The sequence below is a fragment of the Terrapene carolina genome, unplaced genomic scaffold (assembly GCF_002925995.2).
Source record: "Terrapene carolina triunguis isolate 2854851 unplaced genomic scaffold, T_m_triunguis-2.0 Scaffold231, whole genome shotgun sequence".
In the NCBI taxonomy this organism is placed as follows: domain Eukaryota; kingdom Metazoa; phylum Chordata; order Testudines; family Emydidae; genus Terrapene; species Terrapene triunguis.
Genome location: NW_020664582.1, coordinates 7,447,132 through 7,466,501, shown reverse-complemented (window position 1 = coordinate 7,466,501; position 19,370 = coordinate 7,447,132). Strand labels below are relative to the sequence as shown.

Here is a 19,370-nt window from a genome sequence, read left to right as displayed (position 1 = left end):
ATGCAGGGAACTAAAGCAAAATTATTCCTGATCAGCTGAAAACAAAGGGGAAAATGTGCACCATTTAAAATCACCACTCACTGAATCATTCTGCATTATTTCATTCACCAGTTGAGGGCCAGATCCTGCTATCATTGAAACCAACGAGAGACAGGGAGTCCCCTTGATTTGAGTGGAAGCAGGTTCAGGCCTGCAGTTACATTCTGGGTGAAATCCTGACCCCAGTTAAGCTGATGGGAGTTTTGCCATTGACTTCAGTGAGCTCAGGATTTAATCCTCTATGTCAAAAAAGGTAGCAGTCCTGCTCCTGTTGAAATCAGTGGAAAACACCCATTTACTTTTCAACACATAACCAGAGACAGACCCAAGATGTCCAGGATGCTACTCAGAGAATTGCTAAAACTAGACTTGTAGCTTGCCAATTCGAATGGGAATGACATAAAATGATGTAAAACAAGTTACTACCATTCCAAACACTTTTGACAGCTGGCGTTCACAGTCATATTCTTCTGCAGAACACTGAAACACAAGACAATGCAAGGTTCATAAAATTATAAGCTACTCTATATGTTCCCTCCGGATCAGGGTTAAAGCATATTTGCCTGGCAATAGGTGGGTAATGGGAAGTTTGCAATGTTGCTGTCTGCCCTGTTATGCGGATAAACATCCTTAAGGACCGTCAAGCCAGCACCTATAACTGGCATTAAATATTTACTGTGACAGATATGGCAACTTCCTGCCATATACTTGGGAGACGTTACTGAATTAAGTTTAAGTATCTTTAGAATCCATTGTATTAACTGAATGGTTTATGTATGATTGTATTCTACTTCATGAAGGAGGGGTGCCCCAGCTTCTTCAGGAACTAAAAACAGTGAGTGATGATTAGGACAAATCACCCAGATTGTAATACCCACACAGAGATACCTGGGAAAGCTCACATATGCTAGTTCAAACTGGATTCTCCAGAGACCAACAGACAAAGAAAGGATTTTTGGATTCATTAGCCTGAGTTTAAACTGATTCGGGGACTTCTTTCTGATCCAGGAAATGGACAAGACCTGTGGTCCACCTTTAGGGAAGGTTGGACTAACTGAGGCCCCATAAAACCGATGGGTGATCTCTGGTAAGCTGTTAGCATGCATATGGGAATGTTTATTGGTTTTTTTATATGTTTTCTCTGTATTTGCTTTCGCCTGAAGAATATATGTACTTGCTTAGAAAGAGGTGTGTGGTAACTTGTAACTGCCGGCAATTGTACTGTGCATAGTCCTGGGAGAGAGAACAAAGCACAAGCTTTAGGATCACTGGCTTGCTGGGGATATCGCAGTAGAAGACAGGACGCTGTGCAGCCTTAAAAGCCCTGGTTAGGAGCGAGTAAGACTCACTGCCCAGAAAAGGTGACACTGTGAGCCGGAAACCTTTTGGTACGTGCCCTCAAGGGATGACGGATGGGGAATACAGGGGAAGTTACCCTGAAACTGCGACATTTATTATCGTTTAAAAAACATATCCTTTATTCGCTGCATTTATATGATAGTAACATGTTCCTGAAGATTATTTGGTAATTACTAGAGTGGCTGGAAATTTTCCATCTAAATGCTTTTTCAGTGAAAAATGCAGTTTCCCACAAAATCAGAATTTTCATGGGGACTTTCAGTTTTGCCATTCCTCCCACCCCCCTATTTTCCACTAGGAAAATCAAACTGAAATGTTTTGGGTTGGATCGACCCAAATTGAAATATTTCAGTTTGTGAAACGAATCAAAACATTTAGTTTGGGTCAATTTGACATTACTCTGTGTCCAGCTGAGCTGCCATGGTGCCTCTTGGGAATAGTAGTTCAAGTGCCTCATACCCCCATTCTCCTGTATGAGCAGTGTCCCTGGCTGGAGTACATTTCCATGATGCACAGCAGTCTGTCCTCTGGTGGAACCACCACAGTGCATCATGGGAGACGTCGTCTCTCCAGGGAGCCCAGTCCATAAAGGAGAATGGGGGTATGAGATACGTGAACTACAACTCCCATGAGACACTGTGACAGCTCTGACAGACACAGTTCAGTGTCACAAAGAAACATTTTGATCCAATAGTGCTGTAATGTTTCGTTTCTATCAAAACTCTCAAAATAAAACATTTTGACATTTCCAAATCAAAATTTTTCAGAACTTTTCCATTCTACCAATTTTTTAAAAAAGATATTTTGACACTTCATCCCGATTTGGGATGAAAACAAATGTGGTAATATCAGAATTTTCCAAGGGATGGAAATTCTAATTTTTGACCAGCTCTAGTAATTGTTAAACTTATTTACTAGGCAACTAAGGATATAAAATTGGCAGCTTTTGGATCACTTATTTATACTTTAGAACCCAAAGCTGCATTGAAACCAAGGAAACTATCTACTGGCAAACATAAGGGATGTAGGATTGCTACCCATGTTACAATGACAGAAATAATCGGATAGTGATTACATAGCACTTAACGTGGTCAACACTTGCAGTGTAATTACAAATTTATTACATGGCTATTTATAACCTATCAAATATATTGAAATCATCTGTGAGGCCTGAGGCTAGTTAGCAGGCAGTGATTTCCCAAGTAGAATTTGTTTCACAGAGAGTTGTGATTCACTCTGGATGAGTATATGCAACAAGAAATAATGAGGCTTGCTGCTAGTTACCAGTCATATAGGGATTTCCTGTAAATAAATGTATTGCTGAATTGTAGGTAAGAAAACTCAGGAAGTTTTAAAGGAAAAACAATATCAAACATCACCAAAACAACTACCTCTGTGAATGGCTTTTCTGAAATGAAATGCATCGAAATAAACTGATTCAGAGTAACTCATGTAAAGGGGGAAGTAGCCTCTGAATCTTCTTAGAGTCAGATGTAGATGAAGAGAATTTATGACTTGCTAGTTGTCAAGTCAGAACGATGATAGCTGTCTACTTTCATGCCCCTCACAACGAAAATTAAAAAATTCTTATTTCACCGGATTGTTCTTTCCTTCATCCCAGAGGAATTTGGGACTTAATAGAATTGCCATGTGCTGCCTAATAACAAAAAACTAGAAGGTGCAGATGTTAAATGCAATCAGAGAGTGGAAATTAATTAAAAACAAAAACCCTTGCATGCTCAAATAACTCTGAGAAATGAGTACTGTACCCTTTAGCACTTGTAGAACATAAATCATCAGAGGGGGAAAATAGCAGGCTAAACCATCATGAGAAATGTGTTTTAAAAACAACAAACAGAAGCTGAAGCAAACATCCACAAAACCTGTGACCTCTGGATGATAGAGAAGGTTGAAAAGTTTTGACTTTCTGTACAGGTTGCTCTTTGAGCCAGATTCACTGGTTTTCTTCTGAAATGGAGACGCTTTTTGGTTAAGTCACTACAGAACTTGCACCTGGAAATGAATCATAGAATTATACATTGCAATCAGTCAATAAAGTAAATAAATAATGAATATACTCTAGATTTCTTTCTGCATTAATACTTCTCTAGTCCTTCCCTCTCCTGAATTACCTGTTTCGTGTTGTTTGTTCCCTAGTTCGGTGATTTTGCATTTTTCCAGCTGAATCTCATTTTTGTTGTTTTCTGCTATTCAGTCTAACCTGTTGTGCACGGTGTTATTTCTCTGTCCTTAGACTGAGTGGCGGAAGAGCAATGCACTTTTCATCCTTAGATCTTAAAGCTCTTTACCAGGAAGATCCAGGGTCATTATCCCCATTTTACAGATGGGGAAACAAAGGCACAAGTTGGGGCAGTGACTTCCCGATATCACCCTGAAGAACTGAAATGTCCTTAGTCTCAGTCCAGTGCTGTTACTGCTGGAACACACTGTCATGGTTCTGGGGTTAACTGCACCTCTGGCCTCTACAGATCTGCTCCAGGACACCCCATAGAGTCTCAGAGTCCAGCCATCACCTCTCTGTGGGCAAGGACATGTGTCTCAGCCTGCAGATGAGGGATTTAAGTTTCAGTCCCCATGCAATCCACTGTACTGATCCCAGAAGGTCTGTCCCGGTCTCAGGAAAAATGACAGGGTTACCAGTGACCAAGCAGCTTTCATAAAGCACAACACATTTATTTTAGGGCAAAAGCATTACAGAAAGGACATTTAAGAGAATAAACAGTCTACACGCATGCAAAGCTGACCAGGTGTCTCCCATTTTCCACATGGAGGCCCTGGCAGATTCAAGTCTTCAAACCCTTCCAACAGTGTTTTGCCCTCTTGGTTACAATCTCATGTCAATTGTTGGATCAAAAAAAGGGTTGGGTCAGCCTGAACTGGCTGACCCTTATATTACGGGATCTCTCCTTGTCTCGGCCACTTGAACCAGGTCTGAATTCAATGCAATTCATTCACTCCAGGGGTTCTTTACCTGCCCCAGGATCTGCATAATTACCCCCCACTGATTTTAGTTCTTGGTGGAAGCTCTGTGACCCTCCCCCATAGACCTAGAATACCATCCTTAGCTCACAATGATGCATATAACATTTATAGATACAAAAGCATGTGACTAATCCCAGAGCCTGTAGCATCTGGCCCATCTCAATATAATAGTGTTTGGAAGTGTCCATGTTTCTAAGGTCTCGCATATATCTCACACACAGTCACCCAATATTAAAATCCCCAGATACTTAACTACCACCTTCGCTTCATGTGTAGTTCTATTTGCGTTTTCCGGGTTCGCGAGTTAAACTACATACGTTGGACTGGAGGGTGACAGCCGTACAAAGTGATGCCAAGTAATATACATGGGAGTGGGAATATACTAAAATCCCTAGTGGAAACCAGTAGAACTTGAACAGACCTGTCGCTTGCTACAGTATGGCCAGCCGCTGCACAGGACTGCTTGGAACTAGTGCGCCCCCACTGGTCGCTTCTCCAGAAGGGTTGGGTAAGAGGCTTCACCCTTCTGGAGCAGTGTCAATCTGTGCTACCCTCCGGTCACAGTCTGGCCCTTATTCTTCTATACTATTATCATGACTATGTTTATTATGGTTGTGCCTGGGGACTAGCCAAAATTGGGGCTACCCTGTGGTAGGCACTGTACAAACCCAGAGTAGTAGACCTGAGCAAATAATGGAATTTTCAGTTTGAGCACCCAATGAAAAACTCTGAAAAAAGAATCTGGTTCAAATTGAAATTTTTTGCTGAAACACATAAATTTGTTTTGAATCAACTAAAACATTTTGGGTTGATTTGAATGAAAATTTTGTTTTTAATTTATTTAGTGTCAATTAAAATATTTTGATTTACTCGAAATAATTTGTGTTTTGGTTTTGATTTGTCAGCATTTGGCTGTTTTACCATTTTTTGTTTTCTTTTTAATCTGGCTAAATTTGAAGTCAACGTCAACATTTTGAAATGTTCAAAACACAACATTTTGAAACAAAAAAGTCAAAACAAAACATTTTGAAATGGTTGAAATAAAATGTTTTGTCGTCTTTGAAATTTTGTTCCTGTTTTTTTCTGTATGGAAATTATTCATTGAATTGGGCCCAAATTTGCAGAGAGTTTTGGGGCATGGAAAGATGCATTTTTCAACCAAAAAAAATCTATTTGTTGAAAATTATTTGCCGTGCTCTAATAAACAGTCCCTGTCCCCAAAGGCCTGTAGTCTAAATCAGTCATTTTCAACCGCTGGTCCTCAGACCTTGGGGAGTCTGCAGACTATGCCTAAGATTTCCAAAGGGGTCTGGCACTTCAATGTGAAATTTTTTAGTGGTCCGCACATGAAAAAAGGTTGAAAACCACTGGTCTAAATAAAGGAGTTCTCAAATTTTTCATAGTGTGGACAGGATCTTTGCTGAGTGATTGCTTCATGGGCACCTCCTGTCCCACTTGTGATTCAGAAGCATCAGTCGTCATTGCAACCACCGTGATCACTTGGAAAAGTGATATAAGGGAAGTATTGATGTATTTTTAGCTTCTGTTAATGATATTTAACAGCTGGTAACAAAAAGGGGGAACCAGAACCTTGTGATCCACAGGTTCAGAGACCATAGTTTGGGAACACTGGTTCTGTACCCGTTAGCTAATAGAGTTGGCTTGACTATACCTGAAAAGGAACCAGAGCCGTGTGACTTTTAAGTTAGGTGATGTGTCGAACAGTAACAGGGAGTCTGTTGGAGAGCAGAATCAAAGAGTGCTACAAAGAAAAAAAATGTTTGAGGTGGAGTTACATACAAGTATACAAAGGAGGCACTTACTGAAGTATAGCTGCTTTTTGTACTTTGAGTACAACCTATTTATAGCTCCCCTAATATACTTACACTAGGAAGTGCTATTTATAGACATGAGTGAAAATAGGTAGGTTTGGGGTCAGAAGTTGATGTTTCAGACTTGGTTAAAAGTTCATTTTTCTGAAGGCTGTGGAATAGCTTGAACTGAAGTTTATGTCGGGATTCTGACCAAGGCCCTGATCCAGCAAAGCACCTAACCATGTGAGTACTCCCAGTGAAATCAATGAAACCTGCCATATGTTGGGATTAAGAAATCCTACATTGGAGTCAATAGATGAATGTAGATTATTCATGTTTAAGTGCTTTCACATTGCGGCTTGTAAAGTTTTCTGCAGTTAACACCTGATATTTTCCTTTAAAAAACATTTTGTTAGTTTCCTACTATATTTTTAGTTCTGGTTTGCTTTTTTTTAAGCTGTCAAAAGATTATTTTTTTTAAATGAATGGATTCCACTGTAATATTTACTGCGCTTCAGCTTTCAGCCCAGCATATGAAAATAGATCTCACTCGAGCTGATAGTGTCTAATGGGATTCATTGCTATTCCAAAGACTTTATGTACTGAAACTTCCAGCTGTGCTTGATTTGAACAGACTCGTCATCGCTTTACATTATTGTGATTTCAGTGCAAGGAGTGAAGGTGGATACAAGGTAGCATCTATCTTTCACTTATGAATAAAGAGGCCATAGTTAATTCCTGTAGGAACTGAAAATATAGCTATTATGGGTCTGATCCAATGCCCACTGACATTAAGGGGAATCTTCCCTTTGACTTCAGTGGGTTTTGGATCAGGCCTTATATGGATGACATATAAAAAGCGATTTAAAAAACAACCATGCAAACATGGAATTATTCCGTACTATAAAATAGCATAAGGCACAATAGATTTTGTCAAAGCAACAGTGGTGTATGTGTGAACTTTGACTTATTGTGATTTAGAAGCTGTCTTTGGGCTTTAAAAGAATTATTAGAAAATAATTAAGTCACTGCAGCCTACCACTGTGAGCTATGATATCATCAGCTCTTCCTTGGATGGAAGATCCATTATTATTGTAACTGATTCCCTTCAGGGTACTAGTATTCCCATTAGTCAGATGGGGAACCGAGGCACAAGAAAGTAAGACACTTGCCCAGGGTTACTCAGGGAGTCTGTGGTGAAGGAGCGAATTGAATATCGATCTCCTGAATCCTAGGCTAGTGCCCAAACCACCTTGGGCTAGTTGAAAATTTTCTGATGAAACTGTTTTGTGGCAGAAAATTTAATTTTGAATTGAAAACCAAACACCTGAAAATGAAAATTTAATTTTTCAGCTGAAACTAAAATATCTTGAATCAGACATGCTGCCACGATACCTCATAGGAGTTGTTGTTTGGAGCCCTTGGTCCTCATTATCCTCTGTGGACTGGGCTCCCCAACTGGTTTTCATCTGCCATCATGCACTGGGGCCACAGAACTCACATGGTATACCACCTCTTCTCCCCTGGGAGAATCATGGTGGATCATGGGAAATGTAGTCTGACCAAGGAGCCCAGTCTCTGGGAGAATGGGAGTGTGAGGCACCTGAACTACAACTCCAATGAGGCACTGCAACAGTATTTTACAAATATTTTGATTTTTAGTTTTTTGATGAAGATGAAATTTTCTGCAGGGAAAAGAGCCCTATTTTCCAACCAGCCACCTTTTCATCTGTTTAAGTATATACATTTTATTAATTTTGCAAAAGCAAAGGCCACAGAGGCACCAGCCATGCAATACGATCAATAAGTCCTGCAGGAGACAGTTATAATACAAAGAAATATTTGTGCAGATAAGTGGCTCATTGCACATCCCCATGGGCAAAGGGGAGCAAAGTGGATAGAGCTAGGGCAGTGAAAGCCGATGAGGGGAACTCACCTCTATGTCATGTTCCTACTTTCCCAGTAATCTTCAGAATCCTACTTTGTGCAGTTGGAAATAGCATGTTGGTGAGGAGTGGCCATCCACCTTGGAATGCTCCCTCTGGGACCCATATGGGTGAATACAGTATGGGTATGGGTACTAGCAATATTGACTTCTGCTCCATGCCTCTCATTAGGGGAGTGGGCACTGGGCTCCTCTGGGGTTCCCTGAACTATCCCCCTTCAAGAGAACATTCATCAGAAAGTCTGTGGTTCACCAGACAGAGTTTCCCGGAGTCCTCTGCCTTTCTTGTAGGTTTTATTGCTGAAAGGTACATTATGTCCCTGGGTAAACTGAAACTGATCAGTCAACATCCTTGCAAACAATGCACAAGTAAGATAAACATAACTGATGACATGTTAAATAAGGAATGTGTTCGTATCCTAGCAGAGATTATAAAGAGCTGACTGACGTGAGATTACTGAACCTGTTAATAGCTGATTATCTCCCTGAAAGGTGTTTAATAAAACATCCTATGTTTTCTTTCCAAATGCTTGTTGAAAAGACAAACCTATTTAACAAAACAAACCACAAATCCCTTAAAGTAGGAAGGCTTCCCAGCTGGCTGAGACTCCAGAATTGACGTGAACCAAAATGCCCTGCATTTTAAGCAGCCATGACCACTGGGGAATTTGATGGTGAAACTTCGATGTTAAGAAAGCCCTGAAGTATGTCAAACTTGGATAACCATCAGTGCCCTTAATGCATTGGCAGAACATGGACACTCCAGGATAGGGAATGACTGAGCAGTATGGAGTTTAAAGCGGCTATGAAAGGCTTGAGGTGTGAATGTCAGATTTAAAACAAAAACAATATCAGATGTCAAAAACTGAGCCAGGGTTGGGAAGAATGATGGATAATTTCTCTGGTTCTCACAGCATTTTTATTGATCTGTGGCTGTTTATAGCTGTAAAACAGTTATAAATTAGAGGAGTGCCATGAAAAGTAGTGGGGGGGGTGGGGTGGAAATTGCCAGGAGGTGGTTTAAAGGTATACATCATGATTTATCAGACAAGAAAGAAAATGAGTATTTAGGGCTTCATTTGGGAGATAAGAGTCTTCTATGAGAGAGATTCAACTTCCAAAGGCAGTTTTTTGGGCCAAACGTGTTATTGGCTGGAGACAAAAATCTCCTATTTAGATTGATGCGACTTCGTGTAATAGTGGAGAGATGTTGTGGTGATGTGGGTGACCTCATTAAAGGGTCATGCTTAGGTTATATGAATCTTCATGTAGCAGAGGAGTGTGCCTAGGTTCTCTTACCCTGCGACAAGGTCATGGTTTTATGACCCTGCTTGTATGAGGGACAAAACTTATCTGCTTACAAATGTGCTGACAGGCTTAATTCATTACTTTTTCTGAAAAGAACTTGAGTCTGTTGTATCCCAGGGTTGGTGTGATGATTATAATTCTAGAAACATAGGAATAGCCAAACTAGATCAGAACAGTCCACCCAGAACAGTCCATCCCATTTCACACACAGCTCAGAATCAGATGCTGCAGAGAGATTCAGAAAAACCTCAAATAAATATTTATGCAATAATTTGCCTAGGGACTTTTGGATTCCTAGTGGTTGTCTTATGCCTGAAAACTTGAGGGTCAAACCTCAAACCAGGAGATTTTTTTTATCTATATCTTTATATATCCTGGTTACTATTACTGGAACATTAACAAACATCTCATTGATATAATAAAGAGAGATGTATATTCCTTGCATGGAGAGGTTAATGCACCGTGATGCTATTTCACCCTTCTTCTTGTCTTCATTATTGCAGAAATCCGTGAAGCCTTTCGGGTGCTGGACAGGGATGGGAATGGCTTTATCTCCAAGCAGGAGCTGGGCATGGCTATGCGTTCTTTGGGATACATGCCTAGTGAGGTGGAATTGGCAATTATCATGCAGCGCCTTGATATGGATGGTAAGTCGTTATTATTCTTTGAATTATAGTAGTGCTGGGTGCTGCACAAATACATAGTGAGAGGAAGTCGCTGCCTCAAAGAACTTACCATCTAAATAGACATGACAGACGAAGGGCTGGAGGGGAAACAGAGGCACAGAAAGGTGGAGTGGCTGGTGCAAGGTCCCACATGAGTTCAATAGCAGAGACAGAAATAGAACGCAGGACTCCCGACTCCCTATCCTATGCCCTATCCGTTAGACCATACTGCCTCACCTTATAAAATTCCCCAGATGAAACCTTTACAAACAGATTTTCACTAGCAGATAGGACTGCCCTATAATTTCCAAGCAATGTCCAGGTGGAAGTGGCAAAATAGTGCCTTTCAAAGTATCCCTCTAAGCCATTTCCTCCTTAGTTTTGTTTTCAGATATGTATTGTGAATACGGTGCTAATGAAAGGTGTCAGCTGATAACCCAGGAAACTGAAGTCCTTTATTCATTCACAGAGCAGGTACAACAGTGGTGCAAGCTTCCCCACACTGTCCCTTCTATATGACTCTATTCTGACCACCTCTAGGAATGAGAGGGTAGCTCCGTTTCCATAACCCATTCAAATACTTGGCTTCTCTGCTGTGCCAACTAGAGGTAGTCCTGGTGGTGGTTTTGTGGATGCTTGTTCACTGAGAGTTAGACTGAAACCACTAAACATGTTTGATTCAGTCACTAAACAGATATCAGTTGTGAGGACTTTTTGGTTATTTCTGGGCTGCCTTTGAACCAGTGACCTTGCGTTGGAAGGCTTTGTAGCCTGTTATCTGTGTCTTGAATGCTCCACGCCTCTGAGCAATCCAGTCCTTTATAAGCCATGACGTAATTCTGCTGCATCATGCATAGCTTGCAAGTGAAAGGTGCTGTAGGTGGGGCTTTCTCATGCTGTGTCTGAAATGTGGAAGCTTTGGAAGTTTTGATGAACAAGGCTTTGAAAAGGATGGAACGAGGCCCTGTGGAGAGATCTCCTTCAAATAGTTACTAACATATAATAAAAGAAAAGGAACCCATTATTAAAGTGAATAGAGGAATAGGACATCAAGGCTTTTGGAACCATGGGGGGACTCTCTTAGCTGATGTACATCTGCAATCATACTAGCTCAGAATAAGGAGCCATCTTTAAAATGTCCTTAGAGTTACAGGTCAGAAAAGCATTTACCTTTCTGACAGCTAAAACGTGCATAGATGCTGGACTAATGAGCAGCTCTTCTCTCCTGTTTCTGCAAAGGCACATAACAGCGTTGAAAAATTATACAAAATGGTGCAAAGCCAAATGGAAAACATTATCGTGTATGCAGTACAAATACATTAATCATGTCAGGCTGCAGAAAATTTGGTGGGTTTTCGGTTTTAGTGTTTGTTTTTTATAGTAAAATCTTTCTGGTCATCTAAAGAAGTTTTTCAAATGAAGAGTTTTATAAATCTGCAAATGTTAAGTTGAGAGTGTTGATATTCTTCGTGGGCAACAGATGCACTATGGAGTGTAGCTAATAAAATGCTGCTTTTAAATAAAATTTGCTCCTTGTTACAAATGTGTGAGCGAAGTGCAAACTTCAGATGTTTCCTAGGTTTAGTTCATATGCTGCTTTGGTTTAGAAATTGGGCTTGGAATCTAATGGGCACAGAATTTCTCACATGATTTTTGGTACTTTCTGTTTCCAGTTAGGACAGATATACCATGATCACAGTCTCTCTCATTCTCTTGTGATTAAAGAGGGGGAAAACACCTCTATGGAATGTAAAAGAGCATGATAACCTTTCTATAGAATGTTCAAAGTATCCCATAGAATTCTATAGCAGGGATAGAAATCAATAGAAAATGGATTCCATACGGTGGATTTTAAAAATAGTGGAAAGTATCTCATTCTTTTGAAAAAAAATTCTATAAGTTTTAAGAGTAGTTTCTATAGAGCACTATTGTGTCCATCCTATTAAATTCTACTGGATTCTTCCATAAGGGTGATTTTGCTTTAGGTTTTACAAAATGATGTGGTACGGATTCGTACACTATTTTAGCTGAGCCCGAAGTTTTTAGTACAAAGAATGATTTGGATAATGACTCCAACTCCGGTCCATCTCCTGTTATTCTCTCATTCCTGATATCTGGAAGCTATGGAGATCTCTAGCATGCTGTCATTTCCACTTCTAGTATGGCTGGGGCCTGTAAGTGCAGAGGTGGTATGAAAAGGTAAAAGAGGGGAATAAATTAAATGAACTTCTGAGACCTTTGACAAAGTTTCAATGTGGGTTTTGCATAAAGCTTGGGAGGCGAGTCTTGTATCTGAGCCAATTCACCCATCCCGATCTAGCTTTTCTAGCTGTTTTGTTTATTATTAATTATTCATGTTTCTAAGGTGCCTATTTTCATAGTATTTTGACTGAAGGGTTTCTGGACTAGAAGACACATGCATGTGATGTAAAGAACATAAGAACGGCCCTACTGGGTCAGACCAAAGGTCCATCTAGCCCAATATCCTGTCTTCTGACCAATGCCAGGTGCCCCAGAGGAAATGAACACAACAGGTAATCATCAAGTGATCCATCCCCTGTTGCTCATTCCCAGCTTCTGGCAAACACAGGCCAGGGACACCATCCCTGCCCATGCTGGCTAATAGCCATTGATGAACCTATCCTTCATGAATTTATCTAGTTCTTTTTTGAAATCTGTTATAGTCTTGGCCTTCACAACATCCTCTGGCAAGGAGTTCCACAGGTTGACTGTGAGTTGTGTGAAAAAATGCTTCCTTTTATTTGTTTTAAACCTGCTGCCTATTAATTTCATTTGGTGATCCCTAGTTCTTGTGTAATGAGAAGTAGTAAACAACACTTCCTTATCTACTTTCTCTACACAATTCATGATTTTATAGACCTTAATCATATCTCCCCTTAGCCGTCTCTTTTCCAAGCTGAAAAGTCCAAGTCTTATTAATCTTTCCTCATATGGAAGCCATTCCATACCCCTAATCATTTTTGTTTCCCTTTTCTGAACCTTTTCTAATTCCAATATATCTTTTTTTGAGATGGGGCAACCACATCTGCACACAGTATTCAAGATGTGGGCGTACCATGGATTTATATAGAGACAACATGATATTTTCTGTCCTATTATCTATCCCTTGCTTAATTATTCCCAGGATTCTGTTTGCTTTTTTGACTGCCGCTGAACATTGAGTGGATATTTTCAGAGAACTATCCACAGTGACTCCAAGATCTCTTTCTTGAGTGGTAACAGCTAATTTAGACCCCATCATTTTATATGTACAGTTGGGATTATGCTTTCCAATGTGCGTAAAGGATAAGTGGACTCAGAGTTTAAAAAGACAAAAACAAAACAGAAAGATTAGCAGGGAAAATTCTTTAGGCAGTGCAGGAGCTGGGGGGGATATTATGAGAAGAATTTATTTAGGCTGCAAACTGAGCTAACACAATGCAGCTCAAGGTTTTCTTTTCTTTAATGGATTGCTCTTTTCCACAGCTTATCTTGAAACATGTAATGAGAACCTGAAACCGTATAACTCGCTTCCCTTTCTTTCTCTTGCTGTCTCAATGGGGATTGTTGGGTACTCTGGGCCTGATCCAAAGTCCAATGAAGTCAACGGAAATTGACTTCTCTGGGCTTCGACTCAGGCCCTGTACTTGCAGATATAGCTCTACCCAGCCACGTTTCTCTCTGTCGTATCTTCCTGATGAGGGATGCAGCACTTTGTCAGAATAAAGCCAGAAAACTGAAGCTCTTGGCAGTGCTTTGCCTACATTTATCTCAGTTGGGATGCCAGGTTGCATGATAAATCATTATGTACAGTGTGCAATCATAAGACCCCCACAGTACGTGAGCGCTACGGAAAAGACAATATACCCCCAAATGCACAGAGGGTTTATGACTGATAAAGATATAATGTGCACGTGGATATGTTAGCCAGATGTGTGCTTCCCCCCAGTAGGCTGATGACAAGGCCTGCTAATAGTAAGGTAATAAAATTGGCAGTGGTTTATGTGTAATCTGAACCAGTCTGTGCGGACCTAGTACAAACATAATGTTTTTATCGGACAATACCTTGGGAGTATCTTTGGATTGCAAGATGGCAGAGGAACTGTATCTGCCTTGCCTTAATTAGCTGACAAATTGATTATAATGACACAACCAGAATCAATCGGCCTTTCCATTCCTGTATGAACCCCATTTTGTAAGGGGGTTGAGAATGAGAACACAGCTATTAAAAATCTGTTTCAGGTTGAAAATGAATAGAAGCCTTAGCCCGGGAGCAAGTTTGTCTTACCCAGATTGGATGAATTTGTGTTTATAAAGAAGAGCCACCAGCATGAATAATGTGGACAGTTTTTGATGGCTTGGCACTCATCCTAAACTAAAATAACAGCAGCATGTTTCATCTACATAGTCGCCATTGTCCTGAAGGATCTCATAGTGCTTCACAGGTAGGGTGACCAGGTGTCCTGATATTATCATGACCATCCCAAAATTAGGGGCTTTGTCTTATATATGCAACTATACACCCCCCCCCCCTCCAAAAGGGAAGTGTCCTGATTTTTCACTCTTGCTATCTGGTCACCCTATTGACAGATTATACAGGAATCACTTCCTATCCCACTGAAAAGCAGCTACTTCTGGGGTTGTAACGTGGTAGTTGTTTAACAATGCGAAGCGTAAACACATAACAGGTTAGGACAGGTTAGGACAGAAATAAAGGAGAATTTTATATCCCATTCCCATTCCAAACTGGAATTTGACCAATACCTCAGTAAAAGTGCCATGCAGTCTTTAATGCCCATGAGTTTTCAGCAACACCATGTTTGCAGCAGCGCAGTGCCCCGTAACACCATGTTGGGGCATTAGTTCATTATTGAGATAAAGAAAAGAGACCCACCAAAAGAACTTGCATCACTGGACTGAATTTTTCTCTGGAGTTTTCCCATCCAAGTGCCGACCAATGCTGACTTTTCCAGCTTGTATGATCTAATCCTAACCCCAGTTTAGAATCATCTGCAATGGTGCATCGAAGCATATATTGTACTGTACTCTCTCAGAAGGATTCTTAGGACAGTTGGAACAGAGAGAGAAGTTTCTCAAATACCTGATTATCTCTCTTGAAATTGGCTTTCAGTTGTGAATCATTCAGTTTGGCCACAGTGTAATGATTTATTTTGAATTGCATTTTCTTTTATTGGAATCGATTATGTTCTGGTTGTTCTTGCCACTTGCTCTGGAGGAAAAAAAAAAGCTTTTTATTTTCCTTTTGGTTCTTATGAGCATATTATCCCACAAAATGACTGCATTGTAGAAAAGTGGAAGCATCTAGTTAATTCATTAAAAAGATAATGACATTTAAACCTCATGGTAGAACTTTTTTCAAGTATAAAGAGTATAACTATGGAGGCTTGGATGCAACAGATGTGATGACAAGAGCAGGGGTGGACATGAATAATTTGTCAGAGCAATGGACACAGTTGACAGGAGATGGGAACGTCTTTGGGATGAGATTAAGATAAAGGGATGGTGGTTGGTAAAGTAGAAAACTTGAACTGATTCACAAACCCATAATCTCAATGAAAGCAGTTTGAGCTGAAATGTTGGTGTCCTTTGGGCTTATATAGGCTGAGGATTCTGAATGAACATTATTTAGAACGGATTTGTGTTCTAGTGAAACAAACTGGATTATGTGTATCTGTGCTACTGCCCTCTTAGGGATGGCGCTGGAATTGCTCATTTGAGTGTCAAACCCTGTAGCGCAGACAGAGATGTTCTTAACTCAAGTGGTAGAGACATGTGAGTTAAGAGCTATAAGAGCTGAGTTCTGTCCTTGCTTGGATGACAAAGATGGTGTGCCTGTGGTGACAACCGTGACCTTACAAGCGACCACATATTTATTATCATGGTGTGGTTAGTACTTTACTTCATGGTAGTTATATGCTATAGTTCTGCCTGTTATGCTGTGGGCCCTGTTGTTTTATATGGAAGAGGCAAAGTGAGCCTCACCGGGGAATAGCGTTACGGGCTAGAAGACTGGCCGGAGCTGGGAAGCGAGTGGGTTTGAATCCTGCTCTTTGTGCCGCTGCTGCAGTTCTGGGTCTCGCAAATGAAACAAGGTGTCTGCAGATAGGAATGTGCACGCTCATAATGAAATCTGCACTAAGGAACCCACTTTCAACAGGCTGCTCCCCCGTAGCAACTGACCACGTGAAAGTGTCCCCAGAAGGCTTCCAGGGCAATTCTTTGTTGTGCATGTTAGGTAAAGGGGTAACATGCAAAAGTTTGTTGGGCACTATCTTCCCCCTGACCTTAAGGGGGGTGTCTGAGATTATAGGGAGAGCAACATATTCGCTTTTCACATGAGGCTAAATTCTGCCTTCCCTTGGGTGGGCGTGCTGTGTGGGGGCAGACAGTGAGCCCTCTTCTCCCTCAATGCATCCAAGCAGGGGCCGGGCAGCACAGTAAGGGCTAGAGCAGAGGTTCTGAAACTGTGGGTCAGGACCCCAAAGTGGGTCGGGACCCCATTTTAATGGGATCGCCAGGGCTAGTGTTGGACCTTCTGAGGCCTGGGGACAAAGCCTGAGTCCCACCGTCTGGGGCTGAAGCCTGAGCCCCACTGCCCGGGGCCGAAGCCCAAGGGCTTGAGACCTAAGTGGCGGGGCTCAGGCTACAGGCCCCTCACCCAGGGTGGCGGGTCTTGGGCTTCGGTTTTGTTCCCCTCCCTACGCGGGACGGCAGGGTTCGGACAGGTTCAGGCTTTGGTCCCGCCCTCCTGGGGTCATGTAGTCATTTTTGTTGTCAGAAGGTCTCAGTGCAATGAAGTGTGTGAACCCCTGGGCTACAGGGTAGGGAGGGAGGATGGCTAAACATCAACTGATGGTGTTTCTCAGCCCCAGGTAGCCTGGGAGCACCCCTGCAAGGACCTGCCCTACTGTGCACCAGGTGGTAGCATCTGGAAGCAGATGCTGGGGGTACGTGACCCTGCTAATGTTTGCATCAGCCATCGGGAACACTGGTGCATTTGCTTCCCCCCAGGCTAACTGAGCCATTTTTCCCGTACCAGCCTTATGCAGACAGAATGGCTAAAGGAACCGCCACAGAGCTGCTGCCACTCCGCTGCCCTCCCTCCTATCATGATGTGGGTCAGGTAGAAAACAACACAATTTAGCATATTATGATACCAGCACATTCCCTGCCCTGTGCGTCGCCTCTCGTATCTTTGCGAAGGAGTAAGCATCCAGCTGCCTTCTCCCGAGCACGGCCTGACTGAATGCAAAATACTTCCCCTGAATACCAAACTCCGCCGCTCTCGCTGGAGGCAGGCACTGCAGGTCAGCGCAGTTACTGAATTTCTTTAAAGGGCTGCTGCTTATTTTTTTAATTTTTAAAGTCTCCTTACCATTTTCAAAGGTATATTTCAGCCAAGGAGAAGGGTGGTTGCTGCAGAGGGAAATATTTTAGTCATTTTTTTTTTTACTATTAAGAATAAAGCTAAGGGGAAAATAATATATTGGGAATATTTCTGGTCTCTAAGGAAACCTAATAAATGACCACAGTCGTATTGCTTTACTCGCTATCGAAAGGGGCTGAGATACTACTCTAATGAAGGTGGTATAGCAAGCCAAGTAGAATAGGATAGAGTAGAGTGTGGAAAAACTGCTTCTCATTCCTGTGTGTGTGTTGGGGGGAGACCAATGCTTTCATCCCTGTGAGGATGAGGTGCATCCTGTGCAGGGTAGGCAATGCTTATGCCCTGTTTTGAGGATACAAGCAGGTCTTAGATTGTGTGTTGGCGCTCTGCATTGGGATGAGACAGCAGAGGGCTGTTCAATACACTTGAATATTCACCAGATGCACAATGGCCGTATATGAACACACTGGATGTCATTCCTCAGATCTGTGATATGTGCTCTGACACCATGGACCACATTCTGCCTGTCTTACACTCCAGGGCCCACTGATGCCATTGGAGGAGAACAACATATTCACGTTTCCATTGCCTCGGGTGCAATTGAGGTAATTTAGGCCTTGTGTTCCTACCTATATGCTGAACTGCATGACATTAACGTAAACGTTACAGATCATGGGTGTTTCATGTACCGCGTGCTGGGTAATAACATGAAGGACTCCATGCTTATAATATTAAACCAGCTCTTTATTAAGAGAACTATTTACAGAGATGCTGTGATGGCAGCTAGTATTCTAGCCATGTGCACGCAGACTGACTTCCTGGTGCCTTCTTCAAACTCTTCCCTTTTGCAACCTGTGCTCCTCCCTCCAAGTTCCATGCATGTTGCTACAATGTTGAATACATACCTATCTTTCTGCAGTCTTGTTAGCAAGTTGGGATGCTCTGTCTTTATAGCCTTGGGATGTAAAATATGTAAAATGTATTTTCTGTGCAAAAAAAGGAATAGTTTGTACGATTTGCCAATTAGCAGGAAAACTAATAAAGATATTGAAAAACAGCATATTAACTACTGCATTTTCCTATGTAGTGAGCCCACCATTTAAACTAGCCTCTAGAAATAAAAAAGATGAATCTGTGACTCACCCTGCTTGAATGTAACTGTTAGGGCTATATGATCCACTGGTATAAGTAAATAAAACTCCATTGAAATCAATGGAGCTATATACCCCTAATGCAGAGAAGTTGGCCCCATTGTGTAAACTTCCCCCATAGTTAGGGATTCTTCCAGCGCTCCCTTTTCTGATCTTACTTTTGGGGTACAGTCAGGTTGAGCTGTTACAAGATTGAAATACGGTTGCCAACCCTCCTGGTTTCACTGGGAGTCTCCCAGAATTGGGCTCTATCTCCCGGAGGCTACTGAAGCCAACCTGGGAGATTTTAGGCCGCTAAAAGTCTGGGGGCGCAGTGGGGCTAAGGCAGGCTCCCTGCGTGCCCTGGACCTGTGCCGCTCCTGGAAGCGGCCAACATGTCCCTGCGGCCCCTGGAGGGGGCAGGGGTCTCTGTGCACTGCCCATGCCCTAAGCGCCCACTCTACAGCTCCCATTGGAAAAAAAAAAAAAAGGAGCCGGAGTGCCACCCCTTGGGGAGTGCCGCCCCAAGCACATGCTTGGAGGGCTGGTGCCTAGAGCCGGCCCTGTGTGGAAGTACCAATTGCACTGAAAATTCTATGGGAAAAATAAATTTCTCCTTTAGAAATTAACAGCTGAGCTTTCTTGGGCAGCTGGGCCAGCTGAACTCAACTAACAGATTGCTGTAAAACACCAGGTCGC

At 41.8% G+C, this 19,370-nt stretch overlaps 1 protein-coding gene across 2 annotated transcripts in view; it reads left to right on the top strand.

Annotated features, from left to right (window-relative positions):
- The window catches only part of CALN1 (calneuron 1), a 149,133-nt gene that overhangs the window by 44,312 nt on the left and 85,451 nt on the right, over positions 1–19,370 (top strand). For both annotated transcript variants that reach the window (XM_026656550.2, XM_024205002.2), the window contains one exon: positions 9,972–10,115. In XM_026656550.2, the coding sequence (XP_026512335.1) occupies positions 9,972–10,115 (144 nt within the window). The remainder of the gene's footprint in view (positions 1–9,971; positions 10,116–19,370) is intronic.